An 18,930-nucleotide genomic window follows, 5' to 3' on the forward strand; every position below is an offset into this window, starting at 1 on the left:
AGGGACTTCCCTGGTGGTCCAGTGGTTTAAAAGACTCCGCGCTTCCACTGTAGGACTAGGGTTCCATCCCTGGTGGGGGAAATAAGATCTCACATGCCGCACAGCGGGACCATAATAAAATAAAAAATAAAATTAAAATACTATGTATAAAAAAATAAATAAATAAAATGCATTTGAAAGCCAACTGCAAACACATATTTGATACTCAGCAAATAGTTCTTGAAAGAACGAACGCAGATTCAAGTTGGCCACGCACACAGCTGGGTCCTCACGTGTCCTAGGTGTGTAGGGCTACCCAACATATTCAAACAAGTGGGCAGATCTTTGCACATATTTGCATCCCTCCAAAATGCCACAATAATTAATTGGCCCCTTTATGAAAGATCTTTTACAGGGTGGTGGGGACACAGTGGTACCAAAGATATACCCAGTGCCTACACTCCTAGAGCCCACAGACCATGAGACACACAGTCACACCAATAAATATATTGTGACAACCCAAGCCAAAGAAAAGGACAAAGTGTTAGGAGTGAAAAACACGGGGACCTAGAGTTGACTGGGAAGGACCAGGCAGTGAAGCCAAGGAGAAGGGACAATTGAGATGGGGCTGAGGGGTGTGTAGGAGTTGGGGGCATAGAGCTGCAGGAGGAGGCCCTAAAGCTTGTGAACAAGAGAACGGAGCCAGGTGGACATGAGGGGTCACGAGGCAAGCAGTTTGGGGGTTTATCTTGGAAGGTTTAGGGCAAAGGTGGAAAAGGGTTTGATTTGGGATTGAGAGACATTCTTCTTGCTGTTGACAGGTTAGAGGGAGGGAGAGTGGAGGCCAGGAGACCAGGGAGGAGGCCAGAGCAGGGGTCCAGGTGGGAGAAGATGGGGCTGGACCAGGGTGAGACCATGGGGAGAACAGCAAGGCCAGGCAGGAGAAAGGTTTGTGGAGCTAAATCGAATCCTCCTTGGCACTTGGAAACTTATTGAGAGTGGGGGGTGTCCAAGAGGACGCTGAGGGTCGGGCTTGGGTGGCAGAATAGATGTTGAGGCTGTCACTGAAATGGGACACAAATGACACAGCTCAGGAAAGCTGATGGGGAAGCGCCCTGAGTGCCAGGTTGTGGAGCCGGGAGCTCGCCCTGAGGGCAGTGGGGAGCCAAGGTTAAGCAGGGAGGGGACAGGGTCAGATTTGAGTTTCAGAAACATCCCTCTGCTTATGAATGGGAGATGGGTTGGAGGGAGTAAGAGTGGAGGCAAGGAGGCCTGGGGGGAGGCCAGGGAGGAGGCCAAGGCAGGGTCCTGGTGGGAAAGGATGGGGCTGGACTCCTCGGAGTGAGAAGAGGCAGGTGGGAGAGACATCGGGAGGCTGAAAGGAGAGGAGTTTATAAGGAGCTGTAGGGATACCAATACACAAACAGAACAGCCAAGAGCAGAGAGAGATGGGTGCCCAGCCCCCTCCTACACAGACACTCAGGCTTGCAGAGACCCCCCGCCTCCACCATGTGGAAAACACATAGTGGGAAGTAAATGGACAAGCAGGAGAACCAACACACAGGCCCTGGATCTACAAGGATCAGGATACACAATCCACCAGAGGGAGACAGCAATGCAAGTGCACAGAGAGACATACAGATGAGATGCAAAAAATCAAGGGCACCTTGTCAGCTGTCTTCACCACGTGCAAAAAACTGCACGTGTGCACTGTCCCAGGACAGCTTCCCCGTAGCCTACTAAGTGGGTTCTATTGTTATTCCCACCTTACAGATGGACAAACCGAGGCTCAGGGAGGCCAGTCACTTGTAAGGTCACAGAGTTAGTGGTAGAGGCGGGATTCCCACCCAGGTCTTTGGGCACCCCTGTGAGTGCCCATCCACTGATGTCCTGTTTCCGTGCCCACGTGGATCTCTTTTGTATGAGGATCCACGTCTCCCCAAGTCTTCCCCCAGGGATGCCCACGCAGCAGTGTCCTCCCATTTCTGGTTTCTGAGGTTTCTCCAGGAATGGAGGAGTTCCTGACCTGGCTTGTCTGAGTGTGAGCCGGTGGCATGCCCCTGCGTGTCTCCTCCTGTCCCAGCCTCTGTGTCTGGATGACATCTGTGAGTGTGTGTGTGTGTGTGTGTGTGTGTGTGTGTGTGTGTGTGTCCTTGTCTGAGGAGCTGTGAGTGAGAGGGGGAGTGCCTGGCTGGGCTGGGCTGGGGGTGGAGGCAGGGGAGGGGGGCGTCGCAGAGGGGAGCGGAGTTCTGGAGGAATGTTTACCAGACACGGAGAGAGCCCAGAGGGACAGAGCCCAGAGGGACAGAGCCGGGATAGGGAGACGCACAGCTTCCCTGCCTCGCTGGCCCACGATTAGGGGCGTAGCCACCTGGGGCCCCCTTCCCCCTCCTCAGCCTCCCTCCAGGGCCCCTTTAAGACAGAGCTGGTCCTCTTCTCTCCGCGTTAACCCCTCGAGGTCCAGGTGGCCCCTTGGGCTCCGGCCGGTGGGCGGAGGCAAGGGGGGAGCCAGGGGCGGGGAAAGCTTTGCCCGAAATCTGGGAGGGAGAGAAGGAGGCAGGGGAGCTGGGAAGGCGCCGCTGAGCAGAGCCGGGTGAGGGCGCCCCCCGCCCCGCTGTGCCAGGCGGGCAGTGCCAAATCCGGGGAGCCCGGAGCTGGGGGGAGGGCCGGGCACAACCCGGCCCTGCCCCCTCCCCCGCGGGGTGCTCAGCAACTTCTGAGGAAAGTTTGGCATTGATTGCGTGGTGCCCCGAGGATGGGCAGGGTCCTGCCGGCCTGGTGCTGGGTGCTGTGCTGCTGGGGGTGCGTGGCTCCCAAGGGTGAGTGATGGGGGGGGGGGCTGGGGGAGGAGGGAGAGGAGAGGGATGGATGGCAGGTGTTTGAGGGGGGTGAGTCGGGAGTCCTGGTCTGGCTCAGGGAGTTTCCTTGGGACAACAGAGGGGGAGGGTGTACACAGAGACAAACCAAGAGAGGGAAAGGAAAAGGGACTCTTGAGAGAGGAGCAAAAGGACAAGAAACAGAAACTAAGAGGGTCAGAGACGGGAAGAGATGGACACAGACAGACAGACAGACAGACAGGAGAAGTTGAGGGCAAGGGGAGGGGCTGGACTTGAGTTGGGGACCTTGGGGAGAGGGGCTGAGCTGGGGGCTGCCCGGAAAGGAATCTTCCAGAAAGGACCTCTAAGTCAGGCAGCGGGATGAGGAGGCTCCAGAGCCCTGGGGGAAATCCCGCGTCACTGTCACCCCCCACTTCTCCTTACCCCACGGCTGTTTGTCTGCGCCTTCCACCTCTGGGGCCAGGGGCTCTGCCTCCAATCCTACCATCTCTGTGGGTCTCCATTTCTCTCTCTCTCTCCCGTCTCTGTCTTTATCTCTCCCTGTGCCCTAGGTGTCTCTGTCACTGTCTCTGTCAGTCTGTTTTTGTCTCTTTCTGTCCGTTTCCCTCTGTGTGTCTCTCCGACCACTTTTTCCCCTCTGGGGGTGTCTCTCTCCATCTCTTATCCTCTGTCACTCCGGGTGTCTGTCCGTCTCTGTCTGCCTGACTTTCTCTGGGGTTCCTCTCTCTGACTCTCCTTCCCTGTTTTTCTCTCTCTCTCCTCTCCCTCCCATCCCCTTTTCTTCCCCACCGTCCACCAGCCTAAGCTGTCAAGTCTCTAGAGACCCTAAGGGAGGGCAGGCCAGCCAAGCAGTCAGGGCGTGGGAGGCTGCCAGATCCCCGGCCTACTCCCAACGGACGGAGGATGGAGGCCGGACCCCAGTCCCCTGGGAAGGCTCCCATCTTCCCCTCAAAGCCTCCACCCTCCACCCCCCCTGCTGAGGTCACTCTGCAACTATGTGGGCCTAAGGGCCTGGCGGGGTCCTGGCAGTAGGCAGGCCGGCAGGGGTGGAACCGAGGAGTCGGCGGGGAGCAGGGTTTCCTGAGCGAATTCTTCCCCATCTCCCTGCAGGCCCACAGGCTGCGGGGCACCCCTTCGTGGGGAGTCCAGGGAACATCACTGGTGCCCGAGGACTCATGGGGGCCCTTCGGTGTGAGCTCCAGGTTCAGGGGGAGCCCCCCGAGGTGACCTGGCTTCGGGATGGACAGGTCCTAGAGCTGGCAGACAGCACCCAGACCCAGGTGCCCCTGGGCGAAGACGGGCAGGATGACTGGAAAGTGGTCAGCCAACTCAGGTGCCCGGCCTCCCCTAACCAGACACGACCCGCATCCCTCCCGACCCCTGTGTCCCCACCTCCATCACACGGTGCGTGCAAAGTCACTCGCAGGAGCCCCACCTGGGTTGGACCCCAGCGTGGCCACTCGCTGGCTGCGTGGCTTTGAGCATGTGACATAACTAACCCTGGCTTTCACTTTCCTCTTCTGTAAAATGAGTTAATAATAGTACCCACTTGTTCGGTCTTACGAGTTTCCAGCCCAAACTCTCCTCTTTCAGCTCTGAGGACCCCCTCCCCGGGTGCAGCTTTGACCCTGAACCTCTCTATCCCTCCTCTTGCCCTGTCAGAATCTCGTCCCTGCAGCTCTCAGACGCTGGATGGTACCAGTGTGCCGTGGTCCTGGGCAGAAAGACCTTCGTGTCCCAGCCTGGCTACGTCGGGCTGGAGGGTGAGCCCTGGGCTCAGAGGTCGTGGGAGACCAAGAATCCTGAGGGGTCAGAGGTGCTGGAGGATTCACGGCGTGCATTGGGGCCGTACAACCTAGGAATGTCAGAGATCTTGGGGGGTCAGGCAGCTGGAGGGGTCTATAAATTATTGGGGGCAGGCCTGCGCAAGATTATATGTTTTGGTCAGTGGGGGAGATATCTTTGGGGCTGTCAGCTGTCCTGGGGTCAGACGTGGTTGGGGCAGGACATTCGGGGATCAGATCAAGGATCTGAGGCACAACTGAACCCTCTCCCCCACCCCCCGGGGGCCTCACTTTCCTCATAGGTAAAGTGGCATGAAGAACAGGAGTAAGACATTCTGGAAAAGAGACATGAGAGGCTCAGACATTGGTGGGGAGAGTCAGATATTGGGATCATGTTTCCTGGGGGTAGAGGTGTCCTGAGGGGTCAGACATAGGGGTCAAAGACCCTGCACCCTACAACATCCTAGTGGTGAGTCAGACACCTAGGGGGCTCAGAGGGACCCCAGCCTTCACCACTGCCCACCCCCGCCCAGGCCTGCCTTACTTCCTGGAGGAGCCTGAGGACAGGACTGTGGCTGCCAATACTCCCTTCAACCTGAGCTGCCAGGCCCAGGGACCCCCAGAGCCCGTGGACCTACTCTGGCTCCAGGATGCTGTCTCCCTAGCTGCGACCGTGGACCACAGTGCCCAGCACACACTCCGTGTTCCAGGTGAGTCCAGGGATGCGGTCAGCTCAGCGCAGAGGGCCAGGCAGGATGGAAGTGGGGAGCCCTTCATGCCTCTGTGTGAGGGTCTGCTCGTCCCTCTGTCCTTCTCTGTCTGTCTCTGTCTCTGAGTCTCCCTCTAGTTTTTTCTCTTTGTCTCTGAGTATCTCTGTCTCTGCATTTCTGTCCCCATCTATCTCGTTTCCCTCTGTATGTTTTCTCTCTGTCTCTCTGTTCTCCATCTCTCTCTGTTGCTCTGTGTGTCTGTCTCCCTGTCTCTCTGCTCTTTCCCCCTCCATTCATGCCAGCCTCTCTGCAGAGAATTCTTTGTCCTGGGTTTCCTCTGAGCTGCTCCATGGCCAAGTGTGTGGGGGTCTGATGCCCCTTGTGTCAGCCCTTGACCCCAAGCAGGGCACCGGAATCAACTGGGACTTCCTCTCCTCTAGCTCCTTACAGAAGTAACCCAAGATGGAGAGAGACACGACAGGTCTGAGTGACAGGAGAAACCCTCCCAGCCTCAGGGTGACCATCCCCTTCCACACCTCACAGATGGGGCAGAACCTAGCTTGGGGTCACACAGCAGTCAGCCAGAGTTGGGGGACCCTGAGCACAGGGGGTTCCCCTCACTGAGGAATGAGAGGCAGAGGAACACAGATGGGGGAGGCTGAGTCAGTCAGAGGGAGGCGGCTGGACCTTGGAGGGCATCGGCTTCCAGCATCCCCAACCTGCTGCTTCCATCTGCTGGTGTGGGGAGGGGACTCCTGACGGAGGGTCTCTTAGGGTGGAAGGAGGTGCCCACATTCCCAGCATTCCGGGGGCCCTGAGTGTACGAGGAAGCAGGGGTGAGCATGCCGGCCTCCAGAGGGGTGACTCAGGCCCACAGCTCTGGGGCCTGAGTCAGCCTGGCAGGACCCGGGCAAAAGGGAGGGAGAGGGGGATGGTTCCCCCACCCCATCCCAGGAAGAAGGAGAAATGGAGGGCACAGGTGTGAGAGGATCTGTGTGTGTATCAGCGTGTGAGGGAGCTGCCAGGTGGGGATCTCTGTGTGTGTCTCTGTGTGTGGGGCGGGGTGGGAGGTCTGGGTGTGTCCCTGTCCCTCTGGATCTGTGTCTCAGTGCATCTACCTGTTTGTATGAAGGTGTGCCTTAGTGAGGGCCGGCTTCTGTGGATGTCTCAGAGTGTGAGTGTGTGTGTGTGAGACTAGCTATGTTTCTGTCACCTTAGGTGTCTGTCCCACTGTGTTTGGGTCTTTATGGCATGTTTCTGTAAGTTTCTCAGGGGCTGTCAGTGTGTGTGTGTGTGTGTGTGTGTGTGTGTGTGTGTGTGTGTGTGACTAAGTATCCCAGTGTCGGCCTGCTATCTGTCCTTCTTTGTGTTTGTGTGTTCACAGCTGTGACTCACTGTGAGAGGGTGGAGTGCGTACGTGTGTGTGAAGAGAGATGGCAGAGTGATGGACGGCAGTGTGTCTTGTGGCTATTTTCCATACCTCCCTGTATAGAGGTGACGATGCCAGCTTACAGGCGTGTGCCTCTAGGTGTCAGTGTGTCTTAGTGGGAGCTTCTGTTTCTTTGTGGACTCAGGATGTGTCCTTGGACAACTTGGTGTGTTTCTTGGTGTGGTTCCACTGCCTGTGGCTGTGTATGGATGGCTCTGTGATATCTGTGTATATGTCACAGGGTGAGCATGTTGGTATGTGACTCTGTCCCATGGACCCCTATAGACATGTGTGTGTGTGTGTGTGTGTGTGTGTGTGTGTGTGTGTGTGATTCACAGCAGGTAGTAACAACACCCTTCTGCTTCTGTCTGCTCTCCTGGTATGTCAGTCACAGCCCTGACTGCCTCTTGGTGGAGGAACTTGAGGTACTCACCAGCCAGTGTGTATATATGTGTCTGTGCCACTCTCCACGCTTGTGTGTCTGCAGCAACTCTGTGTGTCGATGCAAGTGTGTGTTTCCGTATCAGCCTGCATCTTGAGGAATGTGTCTGAAGCAACCTGAGTGTGTCCAGCTCTGTTTTGAAGGCTTGGCTGTGTTTCTGTGTGAGCCAGTCAACATCAACCTGATTTGTGTCCTGTTGTGTATCCGTTTGTCCACTTCAACCTCAATGTATGTTTGTTGCTTGGTGGGTGTATCTCGAACTGCGGGGAGGTGTGTGTGTCTGTCAGCTTCAGCCTAGGTGTGTATTGTGTTGCTAGGTGTGTGTAGTCAGTGTGTGCTCGTTCGATTGCGTGTTTGTGTTTGTGTATGTGTGTGTCTCTCTTTGTGTATGTGCGTCAGTGTCAGCCCCTTGTGTATACATGTCAGTCATAGAGTATGCTTTTGTGTCGCTGCCTGTTTGCGACAGCGTCCTCCTGTGTAGTTAACCAGTGCTGCTGTTTTCTGTTTTAAGGCCAGTAACGTGCCCTGTAGGCCCCTGTACGTTAAGTGTGATTCATTGTGTGTGTGTAGGAATTCGTGGTGTGTGCTGTATCAAGGAATTTCGTCCGTTTGTGTGTGTCTGTCCCTGGATCTGACTCAGGGCGTGCCCCCTCTCTCCTTCCATCCCTCCAATTCCCTCGGAAAAAGCAAAATGCGCTCTGGGGTGGGGGAGGGTGGCGCGGGGCGCCGAGGGGGAGAGGGAGGAAAGGGACGGTACATCTGGAAAGCACATCTGGAGCTGGTCGTAGAGGGAGAGCCCGCCGGAGGGGAGGGGGTCCCAGGCCCTTTCGCCCCTGTCTCCCCCTCCCTCAAGGTGCGGGCCGCTGGGGCCCGGGAAGGGGGATCCCAGTCCGGCCGGAAGTGCCGGGGGTGGGGGGGCGCCCCGGTGACTCACGCGGGGGCAGGAATGCTGCGGTCGGAACTGGACCGGGCTCCAGACCCCCCTCCCGCCCCAGGGCTCCAACGGCGGCGGGCAGCGCGGGCTCCCGCGCGGTGACCCTGGCGGGCCCCCACGTGCCAGGTGGCTGGACGGGACCCAGGTTCCCCGCCCCCTCGGGCAGCTCGCCCGGGGCTGTCCTGTCCCTCCCCGGGGCAGCGGAGGCTGCGGGCCCGGACACCTGACCTTGGCTGGGAACTGCGGCCTGGGCAGCGGAGCTGAGGAGCTTCCCTGCCCACCCCCTTCCGGCCTCGCCGCCTTTCCCTCCTTCCACTCCCTCTGCTAACTGAGAAAAGGAAACTTTGTGTCTGCGGGTAGCTGGTGGTGGTGGGAACACAGCACAGCGCAGAACAAACGCAGGAGACACACGCACGCGTATAGCATCCACAGACACGCAGAGGAACACAGGCAGATACAGATCTGCAGTCACACATAGACTGAAGACTTGGTCCTCCTTACATCCTGTCACCCAGACATTGTGGGTGTGCATGTCTCTGTTGCCGTGTGTGTGAATCTGTGTATGTTGTATAGCTCTGTGTGTTGTGTATCTCTCTGTGTTTGTGTGTCTGCATCTCTTGTGTTTGTCTGTGTACTTGTATGTGCCTTTGTGTGTGTACATGGGTGTGTATCTGCCTGTGTTCCCACCACCACCACACTGGGAAAGGGGAGGCAATCCACCCCCAGACACTCAAAAACACACGAACTCACCCACGGAATTACACATGCTCACATTGCTACGTACACACCCGGAAGTGCTCATAAGTACATAAATGTATTCACATAAATTCATCCACTCATTCAACAAACATTTATGGAGAACCTAGTGTGTGCCAGGCCATCTTAGGCCCCAGGGGGGATACAGCAGGGGGCAAAACAGACAGAAACCCGTACCCTCCTGGGATGACATGCTAGTGGGGTCAACACACAGTGAACAGGATACACAGGACTGTGTAAAGGATGCTGTGATGAGAAGAATCAAAGAGAAAGTAAAGCAGGGAAGAGGCTAGTTGTGGAGGGGAGGTTCCAGTTTTCAACAAGGTGGTTGGGGACAGAGGCGACTGGAAGGTGGAATCTGAGTGACAAATGTGAAGGAGGGCGGGAGGGAGCCACGCGGATGTCTGTGGGAATGCTGTTCCAAGCAGAGGGAACGGAAGTGCAGATTTCCCGAGGTGGGAGCGTGCATAGTACCTTCTAGAAACATCAGGAGGCCAGTGGAGCTAGAGTGAGTGCGGGGGAGAGGGATTGGTAGCAGCCAAGCTTGTCAATGAGCAAACACCTCTACATTTCCACACCCCCATGAGGGCCTGTTTCTTAAGTGTGTATCTATTAGATGTGTATGCCTCGAGACAGGTGTCTGTGTGGCTCAGTGTGATTTTGTCTATTCTTGTGTGTATATGTGAGTGTGTGTACATCTGTGTGTTTGTGTGTGTCTAGGTATGAGTATGTGCGTTTCCTTTTTTTTTTTTTGATTACCTTGTTTCTTTTTTTTAAATTAATTTATTGTTTATTTATTTATGTTTGGCTGCGTTGGGTCTTCGTTGTTGCGCTCAGGCTTTCTCTAGTTGCAGAGAGCGGGGGCTACTCCTCGATGCGGTGAGCGGGCTTCTCACTGCGGTGGCTTCTCTTGTTGCGGAGCACAGGCTCTAGGTGCGCAGGCTTCAATAGTTATGGCGTGCAGGCTTTAGTAGTTGTGGCTCGCGGGCTCTAGAGCGCAGGCTCAGTAAATGTGGCGCCCGGGCTTAGTTGCTCTGCGGCATGTGGGATCTTCCCAGGCCAGGGATCGAACCCACGTCCCCTGCATTGGCAGGCGGATTCTTAACCACTGCGCCACCAGGGAAGTCCCCGAGTATGTGCGTTTCTGTATGTGAGTGTGTGCGTCTGTGTGCGTCTGTGTGTATAACTGTGCGTCTGGTGCGTCTGTGTGAGTATGAGTGTTTCTGTGCGTCTGTGTATGTATGTGTATCTCTGTGCATGAGCGTGTGTGTGAGTGTGTGTGCCTGTGTGTGTCTAGGTATGTGGTTCTGAGTGTATGTGTCTGTGTGTGTACGTGTGCATGTGTCTCCATCTGTGTGGGTGTGGGTGTCTGTGGGGTCGGATGTTAGCTGGCCTTGTGTTTGGGGATGGAGGCCTGTGTTCCCAGTGCATTATCTCCCTTTCCCACAATCTCCCTTCAAGCAGGCGCCCCTGGGTGCTAGACTGACCCTGTCGGGTAGGGCGTGGTGGAGGGGGTGCTCAGTGTGGCCCGGGAGCCCCTCCTTCCCCTTTCTGACTGGGCCCCTCCCTCATATGACTCCCCAGGCCTGAACAAGACTGCTTCTTTCTCCTGTGAAGCCCATAACGCCAAGGGGGTCACCACATCCCGCACGGCCACCATCACAGGTGACAGGAAAGGGAGCTGGAGGGTTGGGTGTCAGAGGGTGGGGGGTTTGGGTCAAAGGTCAGAGCTGGGGTTGAGGGCAGGGTGGGGAGCTTTGGGCAAGGGGTCAGCTCCTCCCCTCTTCTGTCCACAGTGCTCCCCCAGCGGCCCCGCGACCTCCACTTGGTTTCCAGCCAGCCGACGGAGCTGGAGGTGGCTTGGACCCCAGGCCTGAGCGGCATTTATCCCCTCACCCACTGCACCCTGCAGGTGAGACCTCAGGCTTTCCTCACCTCCATCTCAGCCCTCCTTCCGTCCACAGCCACAGGCCCTCATCCTCTCCCTGGGAAACCAGCCCTTCCCACCCATTCTTGTGTTGAGAAGCACTAAAGCCTTGGGTTAAGCCAGATGTCCTGGGTTCAAATTCTGACTCCACCAGCTGCTGGCCGCATGAGCTTGGGCAGGTGACACAACCTCCCTGGGTCTCAGTTCTTTCATCTATAAAATGGGCATAATGGTGGTACCTACCTGATAGGCTGGCTGTGGGGATTCAATGAGTGAATGCAATTAACAAACTTAAAATAGTATCTGGAACTTTGGAAATGTGTAATAAACTATTGGCTGCTTTTGGGAATTCCCTGGTGGTCCAGTGGTTAGGACTCTGCACTTTCACTGCCGAGGGCGTGGGTTCAGCCCCTGGTTGGGGAACTAAGATCCCGCAAGCCATGTGGCACTGCCAAAAAAAAAACAAAAAACACTATTGGCTGTTTTCATTTTTTTAGTATTAGTGATATTGACTCTAGCTGGAATGGGAACCCCGAGACAGCAGGGCCCAGAGTCATCACTGGGTACCCACAGCCCTGTACTTCTCCTGTCCCAGCCCTGACCACCCTGGGTTTTCACTGTCTGGGGGTGAGTCTGTCTCCCCCTGGACCATGAGCTCTGGGAGGGCAGGGCTGGCCTGGTTTAGCCACCACTGGGTCCCTATTATTGCCCAGCGCAGGGCCAGACATCAACTAGGGAATGTTTGCTGGAAGAATACCTAACAACTCAGATGAGCTAGACCCAGCCTTCTGCACTGAAGTTGCTCCTACTCTAGAATAAGAAAAACAAACCAACACACATCTCTGAATATGAGATCCAGTTCTGGCCTGAAGTCCTCTGAGATTTTAAGTTTAAGTGAGGATGGGACAGTGTGTGTGATGGGAGATGACAATAACGGAAAACGACCAACTTTTATTGAATGTCACCTATGTGCTGCGCCTTGCGTTACAGCTTTTCACACAGCCCCTCGAGTGTTTGTGAAGTAGGGTCTATGGATACACCCATTTTCCAGATGAAGTAACTAAGGCTCAGGGTAGTTAAGCAACTTGCCCAAGGTCACAGACAGGAAGTGGCAGACGTGGGATTCGAACCCTTGTCTCGCCAAACCCAAAGGGCACTCCTGACCTCCTAAAGACCATTTAGAGCCAGTGCTTGATTAAACGGGAGCTGCCTTTCTTATAAGAAAGACCCTGGCCCTGGAGACAACCTCACATTCACTTGACATTTTAACCCCAGAAAGTAGTGGCTGTTCATCTTCCCATTTTTCAAGATAAGAAACTGAGGCCCAGAGAGGGGAAGTGACCTGCCTTCCCCAATGGCTAAAAAGGATAAAACCGTTTCAATCCCAGAGGCCGGGCTGATTTGGGAAGACCTCAAATGTCAGGTCAGACACCAACTGTACCCGCAACCCACATCCATCCAGTGTCCCCAAGAAAGCAGAAGTGTGCCCTCTTCCCTCTCCAGGTCTCACTTCCTGCTGTGCATGGGCTAAAGGTTCAAGTGGGAGGTCACAGTCATCCCAGGGAAAAGAGAAGTAGGAGTGGGCAGGGGGAGCCTGACTGTCTGCACCCACGTCCCCTTTGTCCCAGCAGAGGTTCCCCTTCTGGTCAGTCACTGTGGGTCAGAGATCAGGCATGGAGACCTACTCCCCCCATCCTGCTACCCACCATCTGCTCATCTCCTCCCCAGGCCTTGCAATGCTGTTGTCTCCCCACACGGGGGCTGTGTGACTTTGGGCAAGCTGCTGAATCTCTCTGGGCCTCTGTTTCCTCATCTGTAAAATGGGAATGAAAAAAGAAATTGACCCCATAGGGTGGTGGTAAGAAGACAATTTGCTCATCCAGGAATGTGCTTGGCAAGGTGCTTGGGACACAGCTGGCACTCAAAAAATGTTAGCTGTTGACAGGACGTGCAAGCCAGTTCACGTGCATCATTTCATTAAACCTCGCACCTTGACAGAGAGGGACTCTTGGAAGCCCATTTTCCAGAGACAGGAACTGAGACCCAGGGAGGTTAAGACACTCACTCTAAATCACACAGCAAATAATATCCAAGCCAAGATTTGGACCCAAAGGAATCTGGCCTTAAGCAGTAAACTTCCCAACACACTGTGTGACATGGTTACATCGCCTGATTGCTCCCCAGGGTGAAGGCAGCACGCCTGAGCTGTGTGGCTGTGGGTTGTGTGGCTGTGGCGGGTTGTGGTTCTGTGGGGAAGGGCTGTACAGACATCTTCCCCAACCGTGGCCCCTGCCATCCTGATTGTGCCACTCGTGGCGACCAGGTGGATGTAGCAGCCTGTGCCACTGTGCAGAATGTGCAGAGTTTGACACTCATGGCCAGACAACCTCACACACACAAAATAATAATGACAAACTCTCGATATGCACAAACACTCTTCTACACACTTACGGGAGTCAATTCAGTTAACCCTGCGAAGTAGGGAAACACTGTTGTTATCCCATTTTACAGATGAGGAAACTGAGGTGCAGAGCTAGGGAGTGGTAGAGGCTGGATTTGAATACCAGATGCAGTATCCGTGCTCTTCAGCACTAAGCTGCATTGCCTCTCTGAACAGAAGAGAAGTATTATTACTATTACTGATGCTCTTAAATGGACGTTCTTGTTGTCAGTAGGGCAAAGGTTTTGAAGACAGGATGGGGTTCAGGTCCCAACTTCATCAGTGACAAGCTGGTGTCCTTGGGCCAGTGATTCCATCTCTCTGAGCCTCAGTGTCCTCATCCATATAATGGGCATAAACACAGCACATACTTACAACGCAAAGCTGAGGTGAGGATCAAATGAGTTCAGATTTGTAAAAGGCTTTTCTTATTTATTTATTTGGTTACACCGGGTGTTAGTTGCGGCTCGCCGGCTCCTTAATTGTGGCATGTGAACTCTTAGTTGCGGCATGCATGTGGGATCTAGTTCCCTGACCAGGGATCGAATCCAGGCCCCCTGCATTGGGAGCATGGAGTCTTAACCACTGTGCCACCAGGGAAGTCCCAAGGCTTTTCTTTTTTAAAATTAAGGTATAACATACATAATGTGCATAATCTTTGGTGTACACCTAGATTGTTTAGCCTATGTGACCTCCCCTCTGAATCAAGATGCAGACACTTCTCAGCTCCCTTGAAGGCTCCCTCAGCCCCTAGAGATGCCCACTCTCCTGACTTTTTTATTTTTGGCTGAGCCGCTTGGCTTGCGGGATCTTAGTTCCCTCACCAGGGATTGAACCCGGGCCCATGGTAGTGAAAGCACGGAGTCCTAACCACTGGACCACCAGGGAATTCCCTCTTCTGATTTCTATTGTGGGACATTGCTTTTGCCTGTGGTTGAATGTCATTGTCATTATTGTTGATGCTGACCGCCTGCCATGCACTGTGCAACTGTCCTACATTGAATCTTTAAGCAACCCTGGAAGGCATTTGCTCCTCTAAGCCCCCATTTTCCAGATGAGGAAACTGAGGCTCAGAGAGGGAAAGTCTTGTCAGAAGTGGCATTTGCAAGTGATGGCAGGGCCACATTGTGCAGCTGGGTGGTCTCCTCGCTTTGCAAACGCAGGTGCCCATATTGCACTAACATGGAGTTGTGACACCCACACACATCCTTGCAAAGTTGTGTCGTCACAGCAGGATCACCACCACTGAGAGTTGTGTGAGCACCTCCAGTGATTGCGTGGCCACCTGTCCTCACGTGCACCTCTCTCCCCAGGCTGTGCTGTCAGACGATGGGGTGGGCACCTGGCTGGGAGAGCCAGACCCCCCAGAGGAACCCCTCACCTTACAAGCATCTGTTCCGCCTCACCAACTGCGGCTGGGCAAACTCCATCCTCACACCCCTTACCACATCCGGGTGGCATGTGTCAGTAGCCAGGGCCCCTCACCCTGGACCCACTGGCTTCCTGTGGAGACACCGGAGGGAGGTAAGAAGGGGCTGGTGGCTAGGAGACGTCGCTCACTGCCCCACTGACCCTTGCACACATCAGTATGATCCCCGGCATCTCCTCTCACCCATTTAACCCATGTGGCTTCGATCTCCTTCCTGCCTGGTCCCCGACTCCTCAGCGTGGCGCACTGGCATCTCTCCCGGACCTCTTCCCTCTGCTTCTGCTCGTGGGAGGCCTGCACGAGTTGCCCACGTGCGTGCCCTCTGTACCCTGCCCCTACTTCCTGGGAACAGGGGTGGGGGTCAGGAAGAGGTGGGGATGCCAGCTTCCCCTCTTCCCTGTCCTCCAGTGCCCCTGGGCCCTCCTGAGAACGTTAGCGCCATGCGGAATGGGAGCCAAGCCCTCGTGCATTGGCAGGAGCCAAGGGCGCCCCTGCAGGGTACCCTATTAGGGTACCGACTGGCCTATCGAGGTCAGGATACCCCCGAGGTGGGTGCTGCTGGCTAGGTTGGGGCGGAGTGGCTGTGGAGGAAGGAGGAGTGGTGGGGAGAAGATGACAGGGCAGACACGGGCAGTTGAGCAGGTTGGGTAGGACGCCATCACACTGTGCTAGGAGAGCACACTGTGGGACGGTTAAAGGGGTCCGGGAGAGGATTAGGGATGGCTATTTATGAATCATGTACAAAGCGTTTCAGTAGACCTATATTTACCAGGACAGTTTTACAGCAGATAGTGGCATAACATCTTGAGGAAGGGGTGCCTCTTCCTAATTGGCACAAAGGTACTATCTGATGGATGGATAAATGAACAGCAGCACCCTGGGGTGGAGAGATGGGGTGGGAGAGAGGGTGGGGAGTTAGAAGGGGATGGAGCGATGAGGGTGAAAAGATGAGAATTCAGTTCTTCAACAAAAGTACCGTGTTGCACGCATCATGCTAGGACTTGAAGACGTGGGAGTGAATAAAACGATGTCCCAGTCCTGGTGGAGCTGTTATTTTAGTGGGTGTAGGGATGGAGAATGGAAAGGAGAGGACGGGATGGGGGATGAGAAATGAAGGGTAGGAAGAGGTAGGGCATGAGGGACTGGAGATGAGGAGAGAGGAGAGGGCTTTGAGAAAGATGGGGAGTTGAGGCTGAGGGTGAAGGCTTAAGCGTTAGGGGCTGGAGCTCTACTCTGATGCCACGTCTGGACGTCCTAGGTGCTAATGGACGTAGGGCTAAGGCGAGAAGTGACCTTGGAGCTGCGGGGGGACGGGTCTGTGCCCAACCTGACGGTGTGCGTGGCAGCCTACACCGCCGCTGGGGATGGACCCTGGAGCCTCCCTGTGCCCCTGGTGCTCTGGCGCCCAGGTAACTCCAAAGCCGTGCTCAGCCCCCTTCAACCTACCCACAGGGACCTAGTCTCTCCCAGATGCCCGTGACTTGCTCCCTGTACCTTTGAGCATTACCCCAGTCTAGGCTCTGTTCCTACCTGGAACCTTACTGAGAGCCTCACTCCCTCACCCGTGTCTTACCAGTCTTGCCCTCTCTGAGCATGTCCTCCCTCTGTCCTTTCTCCTCACAGGACAAGGACAGCCAATCCACCAGCTGGGTAAGGACTTTCGCACCCGCCTCTTCTCCCTCCCTTCCCTCATTGCCCACTGAGGACCTCATCACCACACATACCCTTTGCACATCCCTTTCATATTTCTCAAACTCATCACTCTAATCCTCTACTTCTTGGGTTTGTGTGGTCCTTGATGGAGGTGGCTGGAATGACCCAGTGCATTGTAGGTACACAGTGAATGGTGGATGGATGGATGGATGGATGAATTGATGGGTAGTTGGGTGGGTGAATCAATTAGTAGGTGGGTGGATGGATGGATAAATGAACAGACAGGTGAGTTATCCCCCTCATATCCATCCTTCTCAAATATTTCTCCAACAATTCTCAAACATTCCTCCTACACCCATTGTACCCTCCTAGCACTATTACAGCCCCTCTTGTAACTCAACCCGCTATCCTTAAATATCCTTACATGCCTTCCTGCATTTCTTTGCATACCTTTCCACACTAATCCCACCCTCCTTTCACGTTCGTCCCATTATAACCCTTCATTCCTCACACGTGCCTCCCAAACCCAATGCACACCCACACTTCTCATTCACACACTCTGCATACTTTTTACACACTCACCCTACCTCCAACATTGCAAGCACTGTAAAACTTTCAGTCCACACGATCCCACATTCTGCGACTCTCCTTGCACACTCACTCGACACTCCTTACACATTATTCCCTCACTCCAAGCCGATCCTAACCCATGCCTGCTTTCTGCACACACCCACAACAAACTCCTGGTACACTCAGCACATACCCATCCTCCATTCCTTACACACTCACTCCCACCTTTTTACACCCCCTTTCCATTCATCCCATGCTTCTCGTCTTCCCTTCCCATGTCCTTTGCGCGCTTGTTCCACACTCCTCTCACACCATAGTTACATCCTTATGAATACCGCTCCTCCTTGTATCTAAAACTCCTTGAATACTCCTTGAATCCTCACATATCCCAGTTCCTCCAGTACTCACCTGACACTCTTTACACACTCCTTTGCACACTATGCCCCTTTACACATTTATTTTACTCTCATCCCTTGCTTTACAAAAACCCTTCCAGGGAATTCCCTGGCGGTCCAGTGGTTAAGACTCGGCGCTTTCACTCCCAAGGGCCTGGGTTCGATCTCTGATCGGGAAACTAAGATCTCAGAAGGTGCAGGGCGGCCAAAAATAAAAATAAAAATAAAACCCGTCCATAGCCATCACACACTCCTCAAAAATATTCCTTGGCCATTGGTCCCTGGAGCCTCAAACTCCTTGCATATTCATTGCACATGCCTCGTGCACCAGTCCTACACTGTATGCGTTCTCTCCCTACTCATCTGTTTTCCACACCCAAGTCCCCCCTCCTTGCACGATCATCACACGTATCACACACCCATACACCACTTGAGGTTTACTCACAACCATCCCGTGCTCACATTACATTGCACAGCCCACCCTGCACAGGTCTCTCACTCCCATCCCACACTCCTTCCACGCGCATCACACAATTCCCCAGTGTCCATCCCATTCTTTTCATTAATATTTATTTATTTTTTATTATTTATTTTTTTATCTTGGCTGCACCAGGTCTTAGTTGCGACACGCGGGATCTTTAGTTGAGGCGTGTGGGCTTTTTAGTTGTGGCATGCGGACTCTCTTAGTTGTGGCATGCATGTGGGATCTAGTTCCCTGACCGGGGATCAAACCCGGGCGCCCTGCATTGGGAGCACGGAGTCTTAGCCACTGCGCCACCAGGGAAGTCCCTGTCCATCCCACTCTTAACTCACCGTACTCATCCTACAAGTTTCACGCTCTTCCTTTAACATCCACTCCGATCGTATCCACTGCATGTCCTGTCCAGCCCAGCCCAGTCTCCCCAGATAGGGGAAGGCACCTGTCACATGCCTCATCAAATATATCCACACCTGCCTCCTTTCAACATCACCCCCTTGGGGCCCAGGGAGCTGGAACCAAGACCTCAACCATGACCTGTCCTGCGTACCCCCTGACAGTGAGTGAACCCCCAGTCCCTGCCTTCTCGTGGCCCTGGTGGTACGTACTGCTGGGAGCAGTGGTGGCTGCTGCCTGTGTCCTCATCCTGGCCCTGTTCCTCGTCCACCGGCGGAAGAAAGAGACCCGCTACGGGTGAGTTGGAGCCACGTGGGTCGGAAGGCCAGCATGGACTGGCATGGAGGGGCCGGAGGTGGGGAGACCGTGAGGAGGCTGGTGCAGGAGGAGAGGTTACCAAGAATCAGAATGAGGGCAAGGCTCTGGGGAGTGAATGGAAGGCAGAAGGTAGCCGTCCAAGACTTGCTCAGCAAACACTGGAGGAGAGGGCGGGCAGGCCTGGGGTGGGGGGATGGCGCTCGCTCTCACTGTTGGTGGAAGGAGGCGGTTCCACATGGTTCTGCCCTGCCCTCATCTCCTCTCTGTTCCCCCCAGAGAGGTGTTCGAACCAACAATGGAGAGGGGCGAGCTGGTGGTCAGGTACCGTGTTCGCAAGTCCTACAGCCGTCGGACCACTGAAGCCACCTGTAAGTGAACCCCATGCCTCCTTGCCTGGGTTTGGGATAAGAAGTATAGAGCTTTGGGCCTGCTGGGCTTCTGCAGATGCATGAA

General features: G+C 54.7%; 1 protein-coding gene and 1 long non-coding RNA gene across 5 annotated transcripts in view; one reads left to right on the forward strand and one right to left on the reverse strand.

Moving 5' to 3' along the window:
• LOC309616712 overlaps positions 1-3,879 on the reverse strand; it is a 16,709-nt gene extending 12,830 nt beyond the window's left edge. The window contains exon 1 of the long non-coding RNA XR_014237571.1: positions 3,240-3,879. This is a non-coding gene — a long non-coding RNA (uncharacterized lncRNA). The remainder of the gene's footprint in view (positions 1-3,239) is intronic.
• The window catches only part of AXL (AXL receptor tyrosine kinase), a 29,964-nt gene continuing 13,271 nt past the window's right edge, over positions 2,238-18,930 (forward strand). Inside the window, exons 1-12 of one of the 4 annotated variants that reach the window (XM_082367517.1) lie at positions 2,240-2,798; positions 3,927-4,149; positions 4,479-4,579; positions 5,134-5,310; positions 10,456-10,536; positions 10,668-10,783; positions 14,552-14,762; positions 15,076-15,215; positions 15,926-16,076; positions 16,291-16,317; positions 18,324-18,456; positions 18,754-18,845. In XM_082367517.1, coding sequence (XP_082223643.1) covers positions 2,735-2,798; positions 3,927-4,149; positions 4,479-4,579; positions 5,134-5,310; positions 10,456-10,536; positions 10,668-10,783; positions 14,552-14,762; positions 15,076-15,215; positions 15,926-16,076; positions 16,291-16,317; positions 18,324-18,456; positions 18,754-18,845 — 1,516 coding nt within the window. In that variant the 5' untranslated portion in view covers positions 2,240-2,734. Of the gene's footprint in view, positions 2,799-3,926; positions 4,221-4,478; positions 4,580-5,133; positions 5,311-10,455; positions 10,537-10,667; positions 10,784-14,551; positions 14,763-15,075; positions 15,216-15,925; positions 16,077-16,290; positions 16,318-18,323; positions 18,457-18,753; positions 18,846-18,930 lie in introns of all 4 variants that reach the window. The other 3 variants (XM_082367518.1, XM_082367519.1, XM_082367520.1) reach the window with 3 other exon arrangements.

This window comes from Balaenoptera borealis (assembly GCF_965194805.1).
Source record: "Balaenoptera borealis genome assembly, chromosome: 19".
Taxonomy (NCBI): Eukaryota; Metazoa; Chordata; class Mammalia; order Artiodactyla; family Balaenopteridae; genus Balaenoptera; species Balaenoptera borealis.